This window comes from Erythranthe guttata, chromosome 7 (genome assembly GCF_056151865.1).
Source record: "Erythranthe guttata isolate IM_541 chromosome 7, IM_541, whole genome shotgun sequence".
Lineage (NCBI taxonomy): Eukaryota > Viridiplantae > Streptophyta > Magnoliopsida > Lamiales > Phrymaceae > Erythranthe > Erythranthe guttata.
Genome location: NC_142539.1, coordinates 487,957 through 512,767, shown reverse-complemented (window position 1 = coordinate 512,767; position 24,811 = coordinate 487,957). Strand labels below are relative to the sequence as shown.

The 24,811-nt window shown below is 38.1% G+C and overlaps 2 protein-coding genes across 2 annotated transcripts; both read left to right on the top strand.

The window, feature by feature from the left end:
• Positions 1–7,538: 7,538 nt before the first annotated feature.
• Positions 7,539–9,398, top strand: LOC105949789 (outer envelope pore protein 16-2, chloroplastic). The gene is made up of 7 exons (XM_012973106.2): positions 7,539–7,914; positions 8,092–8,143; positions 8,264–8,344; positions 8,657–8,688; positions 8,794–8,827; positions 8,912–8,979; positions 9,084–9,398. Exons 1-7 carry the CDS (start codon positions 7,729–7,731, stop codon positions 9,225–9,227), a joined length of 597 nt encoding a protein of 198 aa, XP_012828560.2. The 5' UTR covers positions 7,539–7,728; the 3' UTR covers positions 9,228–9,398.
• A 2,181-nt stretch (positions 9,399–11,579) lies between these two features.
• LOC105949082 (serine carboxypeptidase-like 50) lies at positions 11,580–13,070 on the top strand. Its single transcript, XM_012972356.2, has one exon. The coding sequence runs from the start codon at positions 11,609–11,611 to the stop codon at positions 12,920–12,922; it is 1,314 nt and encodes a 437-aa protein (XP_012827810.1). The 5' UTR covers positions 11,580–11,608; the 3' UTR covers positions 12,923–13,070.
• Positions 13,071–24,811: the final 11,741 nt, after the last annotated feature.

Here is a 24,811-nt window from a genome sequence, read left to right as displayed (position 1 = left end):
TTGTACGCTATAGTACATCGATTTTGGGTAAAATTGGTGGAACGTCCAAAACCTTTTTCACGATCAAAATCACCAAAAACTGTATACTATAGTACACATATTTTGGGTAAATTTGGTGAAACATCCAAAAAACAATTTCACGATCATAATCACCTAAAACTATACACGGACTTTGGGTAAAATTGTTGGAAAGTCCCAAAAAAAAATTCACGATCAAAATAACAAAAACCTATATGCTATACTACACAAATTTTTGATAAAATTAGTGGATCGTCCAAAAAAAATTTCACTATCAAAATAACCAAAAACTGTATACTAGTATACAATTTTGGGTAAAATTGGTGGAACGTCCCAAAAACTTTTTCACGCTCAAAATCACAAAAAACTTTATACTATAGTACACAAATTTTTGATAAAATTGGTGGAATGTCCAAAAAACTTTCTCACGATCAAAATCACCAAAAGCTGTATACTATAGTGCACAATTTTAGATAAAATTGGTGGAAACATCCAAAAAATTATTTCACAATCAAAATCACCAAAAACTGTATGCTATATAGTTCATAAATTTTGGGAAACAATGGTGGAACGTCCGAAAAAAAAATTCACGATCAAAATCACCAAAAACTGTATACTATAGTACACAAATTTAGGGTAAAATTGGTGGAAACATGCAAAAAACTATTTCACGATCAAAATCAACAAAAACTGTATGCTATAGTACATAAATTTTGGGTAAAATTGGTGAAACATGCGAAAAACCTTTTCACGATCAAAATCACAAAAAACTGTACACTATAGTACACAAATTTTGGGTAATATTGGTGGAAACATCCAGAAAACTATTTAACGTTCAAAATCACCAAAAACTGTATGCTATATAGAACATAAAATATGGGTAAAATTGGTGAAACGTCCGAAAAACTTTTCACGATCAAAATCACAAAAAACTGTACGCTATAGTACACAAAATTTGGGTAAAATTGGTGGAAACATCCAAAAAACTATTTCACGATCAAAATCACCAAAAACTGTATGTTATAGTACATAAATTTTGGGTAAAATTGGTGAAACGTTCGAAAAACTTTTTTACGATCAAAATCACCAAAAACTGTGCTATTGTACACAAATTTAAGGTAAAATTTGTGGAACGTCCAATAATCTATTTCACAATAAAAAACACCAAAAAATGTATGATTTAGTACACAAATTTTGGATAAAATTGGTGGTACGTCCAAAAAACTTTTTCACGATCAAAATCACCTAAAATTGTACATTATAGTACATCGATTTTGGGTAAAATTGGTGGAACGTCCAAAGAACTTTTTCACGATCAAAATCACCAAAAATTGTATACTATAGTACACAGATTTTGGGTAAAATTGGTGGAAGGTCCAAAAAACTATTTCACGTTCAAAGTCACCAAAAACTGTATACTATAAAACACAGGTTTTGGGTAAAATTGGTGGAACGTCCAAAAAACTATTTCACGATCAAAATCACCAAAAACTATATATTATAGCATACGAACTTTGGGGTAAAATTGTTGGAAAGTACCAAAAAAAAAAAATTCACGATCAAAATAACAAAAAACTGTATGCTATACTACACAACTTTTTGATAAAATTGGTGGATCGTCCAAAAACAATTTCACGATCAAAATCACCAAAAACTGTATACGCTAGTACACAAATTTTTGATAAAATTGGTGGAATATCCAAAAACATTATTTCACAACCAAAATCACCAAAAAATGTATGCTATAGTACATAAACTTTGGGTAAAATTGGTGAAATGTGCGAAAAACTTTTTTACGATCAAAATCACAAAAAACTGTACGTTATAGTACACAAATTTTGAGTTAAATTGGTGGAAACATCCAAAAAACTATTTCACGATAAAAATCACCAAAAACTGTATGCTTATAGTACATAAATTTTGGGTAAAATTGGTGAAACGTGCGAAAAACTTTTTCACGATCAAAATCACCAAAAATTGTACGCTATAGTACACAAATTTTGGGTAAAATTGGTGGAAATATCCAAAAAACTATTTCACGATCAAAATCACCAAAAACTGATGCTATAGTACATAAATTTTGGGTAAAATTGGTGAAACGTCCGAAAAACTTTTTCACGATCAAAATCACCAAAAACAATACGCTTTTAGTACACAAATTTTGGGTAAAATTGGTGGAAACATCCAAAAAACTATTTCACGATCAAAATCACCAAAAACTGTATGCTATTATAGTACATAAATTTTGGGTAAAATTGGTGAGACGTCCAAAAACCTATTTCACGATCAAAATCCCAAAAAACTGTACGTTATAGTGCACAGATTTAAGGTAAAACTGGTGGAACGTCCAAAAAACTATTTCACGATAAAAAAACACAAAAAAATGTTTGCTATATAGTACACAGATATTGGATAAAATTGGTGGTACGTCCAAAAAACTTTTTCACGATCAAAATGACCAGCTAAAATTGTACGCTATAGTACATCGATTTTGGGTAAAATTGGTGGAACGTCCAAAAAAAATTTCACGATCAAAATTCGTATACTATAGTATATAAATTGTATACTATAGTATATAAATTTTGGGTAAAATTCGTGGAACGTCCAAAAAACTATTTCATTATTAAAGTCACCAAAAACTGTAGACTATAGTACATAGGTTTTAGGTAAAATTGGTGGCACGTCCAAAAAACTATTTCATGATCAAAATCACTTAAAATTCTATACTATAATAGTACACGGACTTTGGGTGAAATTGTTGGAAAGTCTCAAAAAAACATTCACGATCAAAATAACGAAAAATTGTATGCTATACTTCACAAATTTTTGATAAAATTGGTGGATCGTGCAAAAACAATTTCACGATCAAAATCACGAAAAACTGCATACCAGTATACAATTTTGGGTAAAATTGGTGGAACGTCCCAAAAAAATTTTCACGATCGAAATCACAAAAAACTTTATACTATAGTACACAATCTTTTGATAAAATTGGTGGAATGTCCAAAAAACTTTCTCACGACCAAAATCACCTAAAACTATATACTATATAGTACACAAATCTTGGGTAAAATTGGTGGAAGCATCCAAAAAATTATTTCACAATTAAAAGTCACCAAAAATTGTATGCTATAGTACACAAATTTTGGGAAAAAATGGTGGAACGTCCGAAAAAAAATTTCACGATAAAAATCACCAAAAACTGTGTACTATAGTACACAAAATTTGGGTAAAATTGGTGGAAACATCGAAAAAACTATTACACGATCAAAATCACCAAAAACTATATGCTATAATACATAAATTTTGGGTAAAATTGGTGAAACGTGCGAAAAACTTTTTCACGATCAAAATCACCAAAAACTGTACGCTATATAGTACACAAACTTTGGGTAAAATTGGTGGAAACATCTAAAAAACTATTTCACGGTCAAAATCTCCAAAAAATGTATGCTATAGTACATAAATTTTGGGTAAAATTGGTGAAACGTCCAAAAAACTTCTTCACGATCAAAATCACCAAAAGCAGTACGCTAGTACACAAATTTTGGGTAAAATTGGTAGAAACATCCAAAAAACTATTTCACGATCGAAATCACCAAAAAACTGTATGCTATATAGTACATAAATTTTGGGTAAAATTGGTGAACCGTCCGAAAAACTTTTTCACCATCAAAATCACCAAAAACTGTGCGTTATAGTACACAGATTTAAGGTAAAATTGGTGGAACGTCCAAAAAACTATTTCACGAGAAAAAACTCCAAAAAATATATGCTATAGTACACAAATTTTGGATAAAATTGGTGGTACGTCCAAAAATTTTTTTCACGATCAAAATCACCTAAAATTGTATGCTATAGTACATCGATTTCGTGTAAAATTGGTGGAACGTCCAAAAAACTTTTTCACGATTAAAATCACCAAAAACTGTATACTATAGTACACAAAATTTGGGTAAAATTGGTGGAACGTCCAAAAAACTATTTCACGATCAAAGTCACAAAAAACTGTATACTATAGAACACAGGTATTGGGTAAAATTGGTGGAACGCCCAAAAAACTATTTTACGATCAAAATTACCTAAAACTATATAATATAGTACACGGACTTTGGGTAAAATTTTTGGAAAGTCCCAAAAAAAATTCACGATCAAAATAACGAAAAACTGTATGTTATACTACGCAAATATTTGATAAAATTGGTGGATCGTGCAAAAACAATTTCACGATCAAAATCACCAAAAACTGCATACTAGTATACAATTATGGGTAAAATTGGTGGAACGTCCCAAAAACTTTTTCACGATCAAAATCACAAAAAACTTTATACTATAGTACACAAAATTTTGATAAAATTGGTGGAATGTCCAAAAAACTTTCTCACGATCAAAATCACCCAAAACTGTATACTATAGTACACAAATTTTGGGTAAAATTGGTGGAAACATCCAAAAAATTATTTCACAATCGAAATCACCAAAAAATGTATACTATAGTACATAATGTTTGGGAAAAAAATGGTGGAACGTCCGAAAAACTTTTTCACGATCAAAATCACAAAAAACTGTATACTATAGTACACAAAGTTTGGGTAAAATTGGTGGAAACATCGAAAAAACTATTTCACGATCAAAATCACCAAAACCTGAGCGTTATAGTACACATATTTAAGGTAAAATTTGTGGAACGTCCAAAAAATTATTTCACGATAAAAAACTCCAAAAAATATATGCTATAGTACCATATTTTGGATAAAATTGGTGGTACGTCAGAAAAAAAATTTCCCGATCAAAATCACTTAAAATTGTACGCTATAATACATCAATTTCGGGTAAAATTGGTGGAACGTCCAAAAAAAAATTTCACGATTAAAATCATCAAAATTTGTATACTATATAGTACACAAAATTTGGGTAAAATTGGTGGAACGTCCAAAAAAAGTATTTCACGATCAAAGTCACCAAAAACTGTATATATAGTACACAGGTTTTGGGTAAAATTGGTGGAACGTCCAAAAAACTATTTCACGATCAAAATCACCTAAAACTATATACTATATAGTACACGGACTTTGGGTAAAATTTTTGGAAAGTCCCAAAAAAAAATTCACGATCAATATAACGAAAAACTGTATGCTATACTACACAACTTTTTGATAAAATTGGTGGATCGTCCAAAAACAATTTTCGATCAAAATCACCAAAAACTGTATACTAGTATACAATTTTGTGTAAAAATGGTGGAACGTCCCAAAAACTTTTTCACGATCAAAATCACAAAAAACTGTATACTATAGTACACAAATTTTTGATAAAATTGGTGGAATGTCCAAAAAAATTTCTCATGATCAACATCACCAAAAACTGTATACTATAGTACACAAATTTTGGGTAAAATTGGTGGAAACATCCAAAAAAATATTTCACAATCAAAATCACCAAAAAATGTATGCTATATAGTACATAAATTTTGGGTAAAATTGGTGAAACGTGCGAATTTTTTTTTTACGATCAAAATCACAAAAAACTGTACGATATAGTACACAAATTTTGGGTTAAATTGGTGGAAACATCCAAAAAACTATTTCACGATTTAAATCACAAAAAACTGTATATTATAATACATATATTTTGGGTAAAATTGGTGAAACGTCCGAACTATAAAAATCACCAAAAACTGTACGCTATAGTACACAGATTTAAGGTAAAATTGCTGGAAGGTCCGAAAAACTATTTCACGATAAAAAACACCAAAAAATCTATACATAGATTTTGGATAAATTTGGTGGTATGTCCAAAAACCTTTTTCACGATCAAAATCACCTAAAATTGTACGCTATAGTACATCAATTTTGGGTAAAATTAGTGGAATGTCCAAAAACAAAATTCACGATCAAAATCACCAAAATACACAGATTTTGGGTAAAATTGGTGGAACGTCCAAAAAACTATTTCACGATCAAAGTCACCAGAAACTGTATATTATAAGTACACTGGTTTTGGGTAAAATTGGCGGAACGTCCAAAAACCTATTTCACGACCCAAATCACCTAAAACTATATACTATATAGTACACGGACTTTGGGTAAAATTGTTGGAAAGTCCCAAAAAAAAAATTCACGATCAAAATAACGAATAACTGTATGCTATACTACACAAATTTAGATAAAATTGGTGGATCGTCAAAAAACAATTTCACGATCAAAATCACCAAAAAATGTATACTAGTATACAATTTTGGGTAAAATTGGTGGAAGGTCCCAAAAACTTTTTCACGATCAAAATCACAAAAAACTGTATACTATAGTACGCAATTTTTTGATAAAATTGGTGGAATGCCCAAAAAACTTTCTCACGATCAAAATCACCAAAAACTGTATACTATATAGTACACAAATTTTGGGTAAAATGGGTGGAAACATCCAAAAAATTATTTTACAATCAAAATCATCAAAAACTGTACGCTATAGTACATAAAATTTGGGTAAAATTGGTGAAACGTCCGAAAAACTTTTTCACCATCAAAATCACCAAAAACTGTGCGTTATAGTACACAGATTTAAGGTAAAATTGGTGGAACGTCCAAAAAACTATTTCACGAGAAAAAACTCCAAAAAATATATGCTATAGTACAAAGATTTTGGATAAAATTGGTGGTACGTCCAAAAAACATTTTCACGATCAAAATCATCTAAAATTGTATGCTATAGTACACAGATTTAAGGCAAAATTTGTGGAATGTCCAAACAACTTTTTCACGATCAAAATCACCAAAAAATGTATTCTATAGTATACATATTCTATAGTATACATATGTTAGATAAAATTGGTGGTACGTCCAAAAAACTTTTTCACGGTCAAATTCACCTAAAATTGTACGCTATAGTACATCGATTTTGGGTAAAATTGGTGGAACGTCCAAAAAAAATTTTCACGATCAAAATCTCCAAAAATTGTACGCTGTTACACCGGTTTTGGGTAAAATTGGTGGAACGTCCAAAAAACTATTTCACGATCAAAATCACAAAAAACTATGTACTAGTATACAAATTTTGAGTAAAATTGGTGAAACGTCCAAAAAACTATTTCACGATCAAAATCACCAAAAACTTTACATTATAATAGTACACAGATTTTGGGTAAAATTGGTGGAACGTCCAAAAAACTATTTCACGATCAAAATCACCAAAAAACAGTATGCTATATAGTACACAGTTTTCTAATAAAATTGGTGGAATGTATAAAAAAATTCACGATCAAAACCACCTAAATATGTACGCTATAGTACACAAATTTTGGATTATAGTGCAAAATTAGTCGTTGTTTTTCATAAAATGTAACTATTTTACCCAATAGTAGCTAATAAATACACTTTAGGATAAATGACAACTACCTCCCAAAAGTAAAGTGTAGTTATAAAAAAGACTTTTTTTTTATAGAAATTACATTCAGCCCCTGCAATTCATAATTTTCTTACATCCGCCCTCTACAAAATGGTGGTTGTAATTTACACTAAACTTAATACACGACGAAAATCAAAGATCAAAGTAATTGTTGAATGAAAAGAAAATTCGGACACGTTGCCATTAGTTGAGTTCTATTAGACCGCCACGAAGTTTGCATCCAACTGACACGTGTCATCCTCCCACTTCCTTTCGGCGTCCTCTTGAAACAAATTTACAGTATATCATATATCACTCAGCTGAAAAGATGAAATTATCTTATCTGGGAAAAAAAGGAAAAGGAAAAGGATTAATTAAAGAGAAAATGAGTGGGAGTAATCTGGAAACTCGATCATTGCTGGATGAATTGAAGAATTTCGAAAAGGGTTTGTTCTTTGATCTTGGCCACCCTTTGCTCAACCGCGTTGCTGAAACCTTTGTTAGAGCTGCTGGGGTAACATCAATTCATTCTTCTTTGCAAATTTATTATACATGTTGTAAGGCCTCGTTTGGTTGGTTGGGAGATTAGCCATTATTAGATTATTTAATCTTATCTTGACAACCAAACGAAGCCTAATTGTAAACGTATGACAAGATTTAATTTTTCTTTTGATGGTTTGTTTATTTGCAGATTGGTGCCGTTCATGCTGTATCAAGGGAAGCTTATTTAACTGCTGGGGAAAGTGAGTGACATTAAATTTCTGTTTCACTTATGTTGCATTTATTTAGTTTTTCTTTTTTTTTTTTAATTTTTTTATTTCAAATTGTTTTTGGTGATGTATAACTTGTTTTATTATAATTAGGTGTGAGTGGAGATGCAACAGGTGGACTTCCACGGGAGATTGGCGCCCCGAAGAAACGCCACGTGTTTCCCGACCTCAGAGGTACTACTACTACTACTACTACTACTAATACTACAAGTTTTTATGAAGCTAATTGAATTCTTATAACATATTACATTTAATTTCTTGGTGAGGAATGAGATTCTGTATTAGTGGATTCCAATGATTTTTAAGACAGTATTTTTTATGTCAAATCTATCGAATTTATGATTGTGGATTAATGTAACGATTTGCGTATTTTTCTAGGCTTATATACTATTTATTGAATTTGGGATTGTGAATGTCATGACATTGCTTTTAAACATGGTTTCTTCAATCGATAATCGTCTCGTTTTTTCACGCGACTATGTGCAGGGGAAAACAATCGGAAGTCGGTTGAGGCCTTAGTAAGTCGAAATATATGGTGTAATAAAACTTTTAGATAATTCGCATTAATTCATTTTGTCGTGACTATTATGATTCTAATGCCTTTGTTTGTATTAATGGTCTAGGTGAAGAGCACTGGGAAAGAATCTCTCCAATGGGGTAAAGAATATTATAATCTTTCGAAACAGTTGAGGGTATTTTCGTCCTTCCATCCCGTTTGGTAGTAATAATCTGGTAATGCAGGTGTGGCGGCTGGGATGTATTCGGGTCTTACTTACGGGTTGAAAGAAGCTAGGGGTGTCCATGATTGGGTACATATATACACAATACATATATAAAAATATTCTTTTAGTTGGTTTTTATTACTATTTTCTGATTTCTTTTAAAAAAAATTTAATTTGTTCTGCCGGAGCAGAAAAGTAGTGCATTGGCCGGAGCGGTGACGGGAGCAGCAATGGCGCTGACACTAGACAACCACTCGCACGAGCAGGTGGTGCAATGTGCTATTACGGGAGCTGCTGTATCCACCGCCGCAAATCTTCTTACCGGAATATTCTAGTTAGTTATATAATGCTTCGTTTTTAAATCGAAATCTTGCTCCCTCGTGTTTGCTTTAATTTCTTTACACAGTGATTTAATATTTCTTTTGTTGTTTTTTATTAATCTTGTTTATTATGCATTGATGACCATGTTCATAATTCAGCTTAAAGCAAAGATTTTTTGCTTTGAATACATGTGCAGTGTGAACTGACAAAACTTTCAAAGGTCAAACCATAGCATGCAATGAACTCTAGATGTAAGATCTCTTTATATTATTAAATATGTAGGTCTCCGGGCAGGACCATATTTAGGTGGTGGTTGTAAAAAAATATTTATAATAGCTTGTTATATAAGAGACACAAAATCACACCATAATTATGTGTAATAAGCTCGATCTAGTGACTGTTGGCACAAAGATTCAAACTTGAGTTAATTGATATAAGCTCACTTGCTCCAACCACTAACGTCACTTGCAAGATTCCACCTTGGATCAATCGACATAAGTTCGGTAGGTTTCCTACCACTGAACTGTCACTTGCAAGATTCAAACTTGGGTCAATCGACATAAGTTCACTTGCTCGCTCCAACCACTGAACCGTTACTTACAGATTCGAACTTGGATCAATCTGACATAAGTCATTTGTTCTTGCTCCAACCACTAAACCATCACTTACAAGATTCAAACTTGCGTCAATCGACATAAGCTCACTTGCAAAATTCAAACTTAGATCAATCGACATAAGTTCACTTGCTCTTGCTCCAACCACTAAACCGTCGCTTGCAAGATTTAAACTTGGGTTAATCACATAAGTTCACTAGCTCCAACTACTGAACCATCAATTGCAAGATTCAAATTTGGATCAATGACGTAAGCTCACATGCGCCATCCCCTAAACCATCGTTGCAAGATTCAAATTTGGGTCAATTGACATAAATTCACTTGCTTCAACCAACAAACCATCGCTCGCAAGACAAAGAAGGAAATACTTTCTTCTTTATTAGCTGCAATCATGCAACTAGATGGATATGACTTTTGTGGGCAAAATAAGTTGATTATCAACCCATTGACTAAAGGCAAAAAAAAAAAAAAAAAAACATGTCTTAAATTTATTGCTTTGTTGAATATGAAGTGGGGGGCTCATACAACATTATAATGCAGGTGTGTTGGATTTATTGCTTTATATGACTTTTTCCAAGTTTGTTTTTCTAGAACATACACTTATTTCAACTCAGTGCTATTATATATGTATATGTGTCTCTCTTTTTTTTAGTTTTATTTTATTTTTATTTAAATTAGAATGTCTTTTGATTAGTTGTGGATAGGCCCACCCCACCATCACCCATGCACCCACCCACCCACCAAAATAGTTAATGGTGGCTCAATATTCACTTTTCCATTGAATACTTTTGAGTTTTGAGTGTCATTTACGAGTATAGACAAATAACATGATTGCAAGTGTAATGTAATAACAATCTTATATTTATTTATTTAATTATGTAGATAAAACAAATTTGCAGGTGTCACCAGTTGCATCACAAGTAAATCTCTCTGATACACAATCTTATATTTGTATTATTTAATATTATTTATCGCATCATACGCAGATTTTGCTTTGAACTAACACCAACTCCAATTAATAAAATAATAATAATACATGTGAACTAAGTGACAAAATTTTCAAAGGTCAAACTTAGCATACACTATACACTTGTATAGTTGACTTGTGAAAAAAATATATATATATACACTTGTACAGTTGTCTATACAAGTAGGATTTATTTTTTATAGCGTAAATTACGGCCAGGACCAAAATTCCAAAAAACTCCTTGGCTATTTACAATTATACTTCTAAACTATATGTGTTTTTACACGTCCAGCCTATGGTGATAAAATTTAATGTAATCTTTTAGATTTCATAATATTCTCTAGTTTGTACTCGTTTTGTAAAAAAATGCAGTTTTTGATGCATTATAATCTGATATTTACAAGCCAAGAGACATGATGATCTTGTTTCCAAATATGGAGCTCAAATGAGATAAATAAGTACAAACTGGAGAATATTTCATATAATAAAATTCTATTAAATCTGACAATGCAATGATGTACGTGTAAAAAGATTCAATAAGATTTTTCGTAATTTGATTTATCTCATGTGACCGTAATTTACCGCTTTTTTATATAAATTAAAAATGTCAAAAGTATCTTCCACATAGACAAAAATTTCCACGCCTAACTAAATTATACAGTTGCAAAAGTACTGAAAAAATAAATAAATAGAATAAATATATAAAAAGAAAAATCAGTACTAAAGTCAGACAAAGACAAGTCAAACTTACTCTTTTAGCATCTCACTATAAAATGCTCAAAAAACACTTCACACTTTCTCACACTAAAAAGAAATGGAATCTCCACCATTCATCACCACCCTCCTCCTCTTCCTCCTCCCAATCCTCGCCGTACTCCGCCACTCCGCCGCCGCCGCAACACCCTACCCGAAAGAAGCCCTCCCCACGAAATCCGGCTACTTGAAAGTCAACTCCACCTCAAGCTCAGCCATTTTCTACACATACTACGAATCTCAAACCTCTCACAAAAACTCAGAAACCCCAATTCTGATATGGTTACAAGGCGGGCCGGGCTGTTCATCAATGCTGGCCAATTTATTCGAGCTCGGCCCGTATCTAGTGAACCAAGACCTCTCTCTCAAACCAAATCCAAATTCATGGAACAAAATTTTCGGCCTGCTTTTCCTCGACAATCCAATCGGCACCGGCTTCAGCATCGCCGCCTCGCCGGAGGAAATACCTAGAAACCAAAACGACGCCGCGAAGCACCTCTACGCAGCGATCAACAAATTCATCTCCCTCGATAAGTCGTTCAAAACCCGGCCGATCTACCTCACCGGAGAAAGCTACGCCGGAAAATACCTCCCGGCGCTGGGCTACTACATTCTGAAGAGGAACGCACTTTTGCCGGTCAATAGCCGGATGAATTTCGCCGGAGTTGCCATCGGAAACGGATTGACCGATCCGGAGATCCAAGTCTCCACCCATGCATCGAACGCCTACAATTTGGGGCTGATCAACGAGGAGCAAATGGTCCAATTGGAGAAGATCCAATCCGAGACCGTTGGATTCGTGACACGTGGCAAATGGAACGAGGCCACGAATTCGAGAAACAGAGTGTTGGCTACACTAACTAACATGACTGGATTAGCCACTCTGTATGATTTCAGGAGACTAACTCCCTACCCAAACAAGGTGGTTGTCAAGTTCCTGAACAATGTGGAAGTGAAAAGAGCCCTAGGGGTAAAAGAGTCAAAAGTTTTCGAGCTGTGCAGTAGTGCCGTTGGCGAGGCGTTGCACGACGACGTCATGAAGAGCGTGCGGTACTTGGTCGATTTCTTGGTTAAGAAGACTCGGGTTTTGCTCTATCAAGGGCAGTGCGATTTGAGGGACGGTGTTTTTTCGACGCTTTCGTGGGTGAAGAAGCTGAATTGGGAAGGTACCGACGATTTTTTGAAGGCGGAGAGGAAGATTTGGAGAGTCGACGGAAATTTGGCGGGATACGTGCAGAAATGGGAGGGTTTCAGCCATGCTGTAGTGTTGAATGCAGGGCATCTTGTGCCTACTGATCAGGGTTTGAATTCTCAAGTTATGATCCAAGATTGGGTTTTGGAGAGAGGGTTGTTTTCTGATGAGAAAACCCATTAATTTAATATCTTATCTTGGCAACCAAACGAGGGCCTTATTTGTTGCAATAATATGATAAATTTGTATTCGTTTAGAATCAAAGTATCTAATGTTTCTACTCTTCATGCTCAGTTTATTCGTAAGTAGTTAAGAAATAGTTCGTCTGAAAGTTGTTTCAATACTCTTTGGATCGTCGAGCAAAATCTCAAAAAACTGTATACTATATATACTATATATATAGCACACGCGTTTTTGTTAAAAATCGATGAAATAATCAAATCTTTTTTCGAGAATTTTTAACATTCAAATATATAATATAGAATATGTGTATCCATAAATAGTCAGGAAACAGTTCATCTAGAAATTATTTCATTGATTTTTGAATCGTCAAGAAAATCGGAAAAAAAAAAAGGTATACTATAGCACACGTTTTCTATTAAAATCGCTAAAATGCCAAAAAAATAATAATTATTTTTGAACATTCAAATTTGTAGTATAGAATATGTGTATCCATAAGTGGTCAAGAAATAGTTCATAAAAAAAAAAATACTGATTTTTGAATCGTAAACAAAAATCTCAAAAAATTGTATACTATAGCATACATTTTTTGGTGATTTTGATCGTGAAATAGTTTTTCGGACGTTTCACTAATTTTACCCAAAATCTGTGTATTATAGTGTACAATTTTTGGTGATTTTGATCGTGAATAGTTTTTTGGACGTCCCACAAATTTTAACTAAAATCTTTGTACTACAGTATATAGTTTTTGGTGATTTTGATCGTGAAATTTTTTTTGGACGTCGCACCAATTTTAACTAAAATTTGTGTACTATACTATACTATTTTTGGTGATTTTGATCGTGAAAAAGTTATTACACACACTACACCGAAAACACACACTAAAAAGAATACACACACTACACCGAAAACACACACAAAAAACAATTACACACACTACACCGAAAACACACACTAAAAAAATACACTCACTACACCGAAAACACACACTAAAAAAACAACACACACACTACACCGAAAACACAAAGTAAAAAAAACACACACGACACCGTAAAAACACTAGAAAAAAGTAAACACGCTACACGGAAAACACACACTAAAAAAATATGCACACAATACACCGAAAACACACACTAAAAAAATACACATACTACACCGAAGACACACACTAAAAAAAATTACACACACTACACCGAAAACACACACTAAAAAATATACACACTGATTTGTACAAATATGTTGATGGGTCCTTCACACCAGAATATGCTGAGAGGGCTCTCCTGGATTCTATAAAAACACAGGATATAAAGAAAACCGGGCGGAGGCCGGGGTTAGCACTCCGACGGTCAAATCAGTATATTGTTGGTTTTTGAAGATATTGAAGAACAAAACTGTATATTTCTCTTTTTGTTGTATATATCAGGGATGATGCTCAAATGAATTAATCTCTTACTATTTATAGAAAAAACTTCTCAGAGCGGATTCCAAATACGGATTTCACTTCTATTTTAGTTGTCATCTCCAACATTACCTGTCTTCTCAATGAACAGTACTATGAACAGTGTTGTGGGCTGCTTATTCCCTAGGCTGCATATTCTCTGACATCTTTGACATTAGAGAGAGGCATTAAATACAGGTTGATTGGCCCTCGCCTTCCCGCGACTGGAGCGACCTACCTCTCGCTCCTGTGCTCTCCTCTCAGTTAGGTACCCTAGATCATTGATTTACCAGATCACCTAGCCTGTATATTCTCTGCTATTCCTGACATTTGAGATGACGTGTAATAAATGTGAGTCGGCGTCATTGATCTTCTTCATAAACCATATCTACTCTCTCGATGATTTCCCTCTCGCCAGGGAGCTCCTCCTTTCCTCTCGACAGCAAAAAAGGGTTCCCGCGAGATCTCGATCATTGGGCCCTTACTGGGCTTTCCTTTAATGGGCCAGAATTTCTACCGGATCAACTAGCCCCCTGCTCGCGGAGACAGATCGATAGTCTCTCGCGAGTATATTTATTCGTTACCGCTGTTATCATTTATTTATTTAATATATATATATATATATATATATATATATATATATATATATATATTTTTTTTTTTATTATTATTATTATTATTATTATTATTTTTTTTTTTTTTGTGTGCCAGTTACACTTCCCGAAATTGCGGCCCTTCACCCGAGGAGACACCCGTCTCTTCGACTTAAACGTGACGGCTGCACTGCCCTGGGTAACCGTGCAGCCGTCGTTTCACATTATTACTTCTTCTGCTATAAATACCCCCTTCTTCCTCATTTCTTCCCTCTTATTTCCTTTGCCATTTCTTCTATTTTTCCGGCGTCTGTTTTTTCCCCTTTTTTTTCTTTTTTCGGCGTTTGTTTCCTCCTCCTCCGGCGACTATTCCAGTTCTCCTTTTCTCCAGGTACATCTACTCCTCTTTTTCTTTTTGTTTTCCTTTTATTCACCTTTCCCTTCAAATTCCTATGGCCTCCTCTTCTTCTTCGTCTGGGGAGGCTCCTCCTCCTCCTTCCACGGTTGGCTCCTCACGCGCCGCCGTGCCCAAAAAGAAAAAGAAAACAGTAATCTCCAAAATGCGAGGTAAGCCCTCCTCTCGCAAAGCCGGCGAGGTTGGTGGTCCGGCTCCTCCTCCACCCCAAGGTCGCGGAATCGTCCGCGAGCCTAAAACGAGAGAACCTACTTTATATATCCCCTCTGTCCCAGTTAAATCCATACTCACGGCCGACGACATAGCCGACCTCCTCATCCGCCAGGGTTTGGATGTGTCTTACGACATAGCCCTCCCGGACCCTTCCCAGGATTCCTTACATCCTCCTCTCGGCTTCAGTACCTGGTACTTGGATCAATTTCTTGCGGGTTTATCCCTGCCTATTCATCCTTATTTTTTTGCTGTAGCGAACAAATATAGAGTCCCCCTTAACCAATTTCTTCCTAACTCTATAAAATTTATGTCCGCCTTTTTTATGATTTGTCTCGAAGCGGGCATTAACCCAACCGGCGAACTCTTCCATTCAGCGTTTGTCATAAATCACTCTCCCTCAGGCTTTTTCCATCTAACCTCTCGCCCTAGATTGGGCCTTTTCAGCGGGTTGTCCAACAAAGTTCAAAATTGGCCTCAAAGGTTCTTCTTTGTTCGCCCCCATTTTCCCGAAGTTTTTCCGACCTCCTTTCTGTTAGATTCCCCGACCCCTGTGGCCGCGACAGAGGGGTGTAAGCCGTTTCTTGCTCATTTGGCCTCTCGCGCCCCTGCTGAGCGATGGGACGTTGAGAAATTGATTGCCACCCCCTTCTTTTTGCCCGCTCCGGCCTTTGGGCCATGTCTTGCCCCGACTCTCGCTCTCTTGGTACTTTTATTTCCCTTTTATTTACTTAAATGACAATTCCGTTCGTCTATCTGATTGTTTTCTTTACGCAGGCGAAATGATGCGAGAGGCTATGAAGGCGGCCTTGGCCAAATAGCGTGCACAGTCTTCCTCTCGCCAGATCTCGGAATCCACGAGTCATGCTCCCTCCACCCGCCAGCCTTCTCCGGACAGGGCCGTGACGAGTGCGGCTCTCGGCGCTTCCTCAGTCCCTCCGTGGGTTGCGACATGGGAGCCCATCATCGAACTTGGCAGCGAGAACACTGCCCAGGGAGTACCTGACCTATCGATTTATGCCGAGAGGACTCCGTCGGGCGTGGGGGGTCCGAAATGTCTGTGCATCCTGGAGAATGAAGGAACTTCGCTCGCCTCCAAGCGCTCTCGAATCCGGGAGGGTGGTTTCCTGTCTTCTTATCACCCTGACATTCCCATGGAAGACCTGTTCCTACATTTCGATCAGTTGAGGTGTGCGGAGGATGCCCAAGCTCTTGAACGGCTGTCTCCTGAGCAAAAGCAAGCTCGCCTATTATTTCATGCTTCTCAGGTAGAACCACAGCTTTCTTTATAGTTTTATCGAGACGACTTGCCACCTTGGAATATTATTCTCGCATGTTTTTACCCCTAAAGACATGTTTTTAACTTCTTAGATGAACGTGCTTTTGGCCCATGGCTTTGGTGCGGACGAGACCTCTCGCCAAGCTGAAATCGCCCGTCTTAAGAAAGAGATCAGCGAAAAATCCTTGGAAGTGATCCAATTGCGAGATTATGTTTGCCAGCTGAAACAAGCCAAGGAGATCTCAGACGAGAAGGTTCAGACGGAGGTCCATAAATATAGAGAGATGAAGGCCTCCCTAGAGAGCAAAATCAGGAGGCTAGAGGCAGAGAAAGAACAGACGATGGTCGTGGCTCGCGAGACCACGAAAAATATGGAGATAGAATGCATCCGCGCAGTGGCGCACGAGAGGGCCAAAGGGTTGTACGATACTCTCTGCTCGCCGAGCGGGCAACATTTTCTGTCCAAGTATCGTGAGGCCTTGATCAATAATTATCCCCTGTCGATGCATTTTGCCTCGAAAGCGGCCTCCATCGGAGTTGGTTATTTCGAACGCGGGATTCGCCTGTACGCAGAGAGGAACGGTTATCCTGATCCTACTGAAGTCATAGGCTACTTGCTCGATCAGCTCGGTGATGAGATTCCCGGATGGGAGGGCAACCCCGAAGAACCGCTCGACCATGATTGGTGGTCGAGGATCCTTGAAGAGATGCTCGCTTCCCTTAACCGTTATGCTTCTCACGCTCCTTCGACAGTGGCTCAAATGGACTCAGGTCACCCGTTCGTCTCCGATCCTCCTTCTGGCTCAGCCCACGTTCTCGCGGCCGAAGCATCAACAATGATTGCCGAGCCCCCGACTGTCGCCGATACACACGCTCCCGCTCCTTGAAGTCCCTTGGAAAAATATTTCTATTGCTTTTTTTTTTTTTTTTTTTTTTTTTTTTTTTAATCAGAACACTTGCAGTATTTTATTTTATTTTGCTTAAAAGTGTTCTTTCTATATTCAGTCTTTAAATTCTTTCGAGGATCCTTTTCGAAACTGGATCATTATTATGTTCATGTTTCTCGAATTCTATCGAGGATCTCATGAAGCTTATGCTCTCGTAATTTCTATCTTCCTCGAATTCTATCGAGGAATTCTCTGAGCTCGTGCTCTTTTTATTTTCATGGCTCTCGACTTCCGTCGAGGGCTATTTCTATGGACTTAGGTCCTGATGTATGTTTCAAATTATGCAAGTATATCAAAAAGAGGCCTTTTCATATTGTGTTGTTACGAGGAAAACTGTTCGTCCATCCGGGACAAACTACAATACGAGCCCTATATCTACAAAATACAAGTTCCAAAATACGAGATGTTCTACCATGTTTCCCGTTTTACACGTAATATTTTTTTAAGTGGCAAACATTCCAAGCACGCGCCACCTGTTTTCCTGTCATATCCTTTAGCATATACGCTCCTCCTGTAAGAACTTTTTCCACTTTATATGGCCCCTCCCATTTCTCTATCAGCTTACCCACCTGTTTTAATGCATCAGCTTGCCTAAGGACCAAGTCTCCGACCTGGAACGATCTCATTTTTACCTTTCTGTCGTACACAGCTTTGATCCTCGCTTTATTTATCTCCATTCTGAGCTTCGCGTCCTCTCGCTTTTCCAATATTAAGTCTAAGTTTTCTCGCAAGCGCTGATTATTAGCCGTTTGTTGAAAGTTCATGATCCTACTTGATGGCATTCCTATCTCGACCGGGACCACTGCCTCTGACCCATATACTAGCGAGAACGGGTTGTCCCCCGTTGACTCCTTTCGTGATATTCGGTACGCCCATAGGACAGCGTGTAATTCCTCCACCCAATTTCCTTTGGCGCCTTCTAACCGCTTTTTAATTCCTTCGAGTATTATTCGGTTTATCACCTCTACTTGGCCATTCGCCTGCGGGTGTGCTACAGCAGCAAACCGCTGGGTTATCCCTAAACCTTCGCACCATTCGCGTATCTTTTTTGAGTTGAACTGTGTGCCGTTGTCCGAGATGATATTTTTTGGTAGCCCATAACGACAACAGATATTCTGCCATAAGAATTTCATAATTTATGTATCTGTGATTTTCGCCACTGCCGCGGCCTCAACCCGTTTGCTGAAATAGTCTACTGCGACTACCAAGAACTTTATTTGACCACTAGCGAGCGGTAGTGGTCCGACAATATCGATCCCCCACTGTGCGAATGGGTGTGGTGCGGTAATGACCGTCATATCCTCTCCCGGAACGTGTATTAATGGCCCATGTTTTTGGCATTTATCGCATCTTTGGACAAACTGCATCGCGTCCTTCCTCAGGGCCGGCTCAACCACTAGGCCAATTAGGCAATTGCCTAGGGCCCCACATTAAGTGGGGGCCCACCTGTACAATTTTTTTTTTTTTTTTTTTTTTTTTTTTTTTACTAATACTTATTATGTATTATATAAAAAATTTGTATACATTAGACATTAATTTTTTATATTATAAACTTTATATTTATTGTAGACCCCTCAATTAATTAATATAATAGACAATTAATAATAAATATTTATTTAATTATGTGGGTCCTCGGTTACTTTAACCTAAATATTATCACTCAATCATTATCACCATTTCTTTCCACCTGATTTCAATAGGTGAAAATGTGTTGTGTTATAACTTTTTCCTTATTTTTTGCCTTTCATTGATTTTTATACTATTTTTTTTGGTAGACACATTTGATTTTTATTTTATTTTTCACTTTTCTTTTATAATTTATAAAAAAAATTATACAAAATAAAACATATGTATATAATATTAGGGCCCAAGTTTTGCTTCGGCCAACCCCCAATATCCTAAGATCGACCTTAATGTGATGAAAAAAATCAAACTACTAAAACTAAACATTTTTTTGTTAGTTAATTACTTAATTATACTATAAACACCCTAAAATTTTTACTTGTTACTAAAATTTCACTCGTTTTTCTAATATTGAATTAAAATTTATCAATTTCAATTTTTTTATTTGTTCTATTATTTAAAAAAAATATTGTTGATGAATTTGAATTTGTTTATGTAAATATTTTTACAAAAACAGCAACCTTGTGAATTTACTTGTGCGCTAATACATAATTTTCTGGTCCTACAATAAAGAATATTTTCATTTACTATTTTAGTTTGGTAAAAAAATTTTTGTTTTATATTATTCTTTTTGCATTAATTAATGCATTGCATCAATAAAAAAATAAAAAAACTATATTTTAATTATAGGGGCCCAATATTTTCGCTTCGCCTAGGGCCCCCAGCATGCTAGAGCCGGCCCTGTCCTTCCTCATGGTTGGCCAGAAATACCCGCTTCTCAAAACCCGTGTGATCAAAGCCCTTCCCCCAGCATGGTCGCCACAACAGCCTTCGTGGATTTCTCGCAGTACGTACTGGCCTTCTTGTAAGCTGAGACATCGTAGATGCGGCCTTGTGTATCCTCTTTTATACAGAATGTCTCCATCGAGACAAAAATGCTTTGCTCGTTGACTCACTCTGGCTATCTTTCGCGAACTCCCTTGCTTCTTATCCAAAAGATAATTCTTTATTTCTGTGCGCCAATCCTGTACCTCCATCACTCCCCATATTTCGCGACCGACATTCAAAGATGGCTCCCCTATTATTATCTGCACCGTTCGCGACTCGCAGCCTACATCCATACTTCCTACTTTGGCCAAGAAATCGGCTCTCGCGTTCTCCTCTCTCGGAATCCGTCTCAGGTCTACCCCTTCAAATTCCTCCATAAGGGCTCGCGCTTTCTCGCAATAACTATTCATCCTGTTGTCTTTGGCCTCGAATTCTCCTTTTATCTGCTGGACTATTAACTGAGAATCTGAAAACAAGGTCATTCTTCTCGCACCTACTATCGCGGCCAATTTTAGACCGTGTATCACTGCCTCATATTCTGCTTCATTATTGGAAGCTCGGAAAGGCAGCTTGATCGCGTATTCTGCTTCCTGTTCCTCGCCTACTTTATGCAAAATGACTCCTGCTCCACTTCCCATTGAATTAGAAGCACCATCCACAAAAATCCTCCATTCCGCCATCTCATTGGTCCTTGTAGTTTCTTGTAAAAAATCCGCCAGAGCCTGGCCTTTGATTGCTACGCGGGACTCATATTCTATGTCGAACTGCCCGAGCTCAACCGGCCATTTTACCATCCTTCCCGAGATATCAATCCTTCCTAGCACCGTTCGCATCGGATGGTTGGTTCGGACGACTATTGTATGTGACAGGAAATAAGGTCGGAGCTTTCTAGCTGTGGTTACTAATGCTAGACCATTTTTTTCAATTTCGGTGTACCGCTCTTCCGGCCCCCGCAGAAGCCTACTCGCATAATATACTGGACTTTGTTTTCCTTCTTCCTCTCGAATCAGCACCGAGCTCACTGAATATTCGCCTACGGACAGATATACGTATAATTTTTCTCCCGCCTTTGGTTTGGTTAATAATGGCAACTGTGCGAGCATTGCTTTTAATTGTGCAAAGGCGACCTCCGATTCCTCTGTCCACCTAAACTCGGAACCTTTTCTTAATATTTTGAAGAAAGGGTAACTCGCCTCACCGGATCTAGATATAAATCTACTCAAAGCTGTGATCCTTCCCGCTAGCGTCTGGACCTCCTTAATGTTCCTTGGCGCCCTCATGTTGATGACTTCTTGCACCTTTTCTGGGTTCACCTCTACTCCCCTTTCGGTGACCATATAACCGAGGAACTTGCCTGTTCGAACACCGAAAGCACATTTATCTGGATTGAGCTTCATTCCGTACTGTCGCAAAGTATGGAAAGTTTCTTCAATGTCCTCCAAATGCGTTTTTGCTTCTTTGCTTTTCACGAGCATGCCATCCACATATAATTCCATGTTTCTTCCCAACTGTGTTCCGAACATCCGATCCATCAATCGCTGATAAGTTGCTCCCGCATTTTTTAGGCCAAAGGGCATCACTGTGTAACAGTAGGTGCCCGTTGATGTGATAAAACTTACCTTGGCCTGATCCTCCCGATCCAGGGGTATCTGATGATACCCCTGAGATGCGTCCATCATACTCAGCATCTCGCACCCGGCCGTTGAGTCTACCAACTGGTCGATCCGAGGGAGCGGATAATAATCTTTTGGGCACGCCTTGTTGAGATCGCGGAAGTCAATACACATTCTCCATTTGCCAGTTCCTTTCTTTACTAGGACGGCATTGGACAACCAGGTGGGAAATCTTATTTCCCGGATTTGGCCTGCCGCTAGCAACTTTTGTACTTCCTCTTGAATTATTTTGTCTTTTTCTGCTCCAAAATGTCTTCTCTTCTGTTTGACCGGCCTGACCCCTGTTTTGACATTCAACTTATGAACAGCCAATCGACTGTCGATTCACACCAAATCCTTTGCTGAGAATGCGAACACGTCTTGGTTATTACGCATAAATTCCGTTAATCGTTCCGTCATCGCGGCATCCATATCTCTCCCGATTCTGGTTGTGCGAGTGGCATCTTCAGCACATAGTTGCACAGTCATTAATTCCTCCATAGGTCGTACATGGCTGTCCTCCTTGTCGGGGTCGATTCTAGGACGAGGCTCGTCTTCTTTCATCATGTCAGCTCGCCCACTGTGAATGGCGTCTATCCTCCCAGTTCGCCGTAATGCATCGTAATAACATCTTCTCGCAGTCTCCTGGTCTCCTCGCACCTCCCCGATCTGATCTCCCACGGGGAACTTTAATTTCATGTGGTAAGTAGACACCACAGCTCGGAATAGATTCATGGACGGTCGGCCGAGTATCATGTTGTAGGTGGAAGGAACATCCAGTACCAGAAAGTTTATTGACCGGGTGGCTCGCACGGGATCCATACCTAGCGAGATGGGAAGGCAGACTTCTCCCAGGGCCTGAACCGTCTCGCCTGAGAATCCCATCAAACTGGTCTCCACATATTTTAACTCGAAATTCATATTCATCTGTTTGAAACAGCTATAAAAGATGACATCCGCAGAGCTTCCCGTGTCTACTAATATTCGTGCGATATCAAAGTTGGCCACCATAGCTGTGATCACCAGGGCATCTGTATGAGGTTGCCGTATCCCCTCCTCATCCACCCTTCCAAACATGATGGGAGGAACTTGCGATACTCTCTGCACCTCGGCGAGCTGTGATTCCATCTCGTAAAGCATTTGTAAATTTGCACGACTTGCCAGATCGGCCGCTTCCACTTCCCCAAAGAGCTCTTCCGTTTCCCTCAATTGCCTTAGATGGGCCCTCCGGGCCCTGTTTGAATCACCCCCCGACGGTCCTCCGTGTATCATATGGATGAATCCTCCTGTCGTGGGATGTTCCTTTCTCTCGCCAGCCTTCTCTCGCGTATTTTCGGGTCGGTTAACACCGGGCCTATCATGCGGGACCACCATGTTCGCCGAGGGTTGTCCGGTTTTGACAAACTCGGGTAGGTTTTTTGCTCGGATCAACCTTTCTATTTCGTCCCTAAGATGTTGGCATTCGTTCGTGGTATGCCCGTAATCATTATGAAATCGACAGAAACTCCCCGCGACGGGATTTTTCTTAGGAACTTCAGAGTAAGTGCGAGGCCACTTCAATTTGGGATGATTCTCGATGGCCATCAAAATTTCGGCCGGAGGTGCGACCAGCGAGACGTAATTTTCAAATCGAGGGCCCACTCTTCTTTCCGCTAATCCCTCCTTTTTGGCTAAGATAGGTCTTTGCATCTTCTCTTCCTTCCTTTCTTTCCTTTTGTCCACCCCTTTATCGACAGCCTTGCCCTGCTCGGCCTCCTCCGCGTTCATATATCGCTCCGCCTTTCTTAATAAGTCGTTAAATGACAGAGGGGGCTTTTTGGATATGGAGGTAAAGAAATCTCCCAGTCTTAGTCCCTGGGCTAGGGCGTTGATTAAGACCTCCTCCGAAGTTATTGGCACTTCTAACGTCGCTGTTATGAAACGCTTGACGAAGCTTCGTAGGTGTTCTCCCTCCCGCTGTTTGACCGCGAAGAGGGTCAAAGTACTTATCTTCTGCTTTTTGGAGCTCGCAAAATGATCAAGGAAAACAGAGGCAAGTTGATCAAAACTGTCTATTGTCGAGGGTCGCAGCTGGCTAAACCACGCTTGAGCCGGTCCCGCCAGAGTGGTAGTGAACACTCTGCATTTTACCCCTTCCGAAAAACGATGCAGGTCCGAAGTGTTGTTAAACCTACACAGGTGCTCATTTGGGTCCGTGGTTCCCAGATACTCGTACATGACTGGTCGAAAAGATCCCGGGAGTTCGTCATCTAGTATTCGTGTTGTGAACGGACTCCTCTTAGTATGCCCCTGCTCTCTCTGCTCCATTACCATGGTGGTTGGGTTGAGCAACTCTCGCTCCATAGGCGGCTCCTCTTCTGCTCTGTCCGTGTACCTCAAGCGTCTTTTCGTAGGTGGCAATCCCTCCTGCTCTCTTCTTTCACTCGGCGACCCACCTTGAACCGCGGCCGCAAGGAGGGCCTGGAGTGATTCCATGGTTAGGGTTACCGTGGGGCCAGCCGTCGCTGAGTCCGGAGTATGTATGACTTCTACTTGCTGGACGGGAGTACCTCCTATGTAAGCTTTTTGAACATCCGGACCAAGTACTGGGCTGACTTCTGCTTCTGCTGGATCAGACTGACTAGCCCTCTCGACTGGAGTATCCATCTTCTTTCTTGTTTTTGTTTATATTTTTATTTTGAAATAGGGAAGGAAACGATGATTTTGGAAAGGCTTTTGGCTGATTTTGTTTAAACGCTTCCCACAGACGGCGCCATTTGATTTGTACAAATATGTTGATGGGTCCTTCACACCAGAATATCCTGAGGGCTCTCCTGGATTCTATAAAAACACATGATAAAAAGAAAACCGGGCGGAGGCCGGGGTTAGCACTCCGACTGTCAAATCAGTATATTGTTGGTTTTTGAA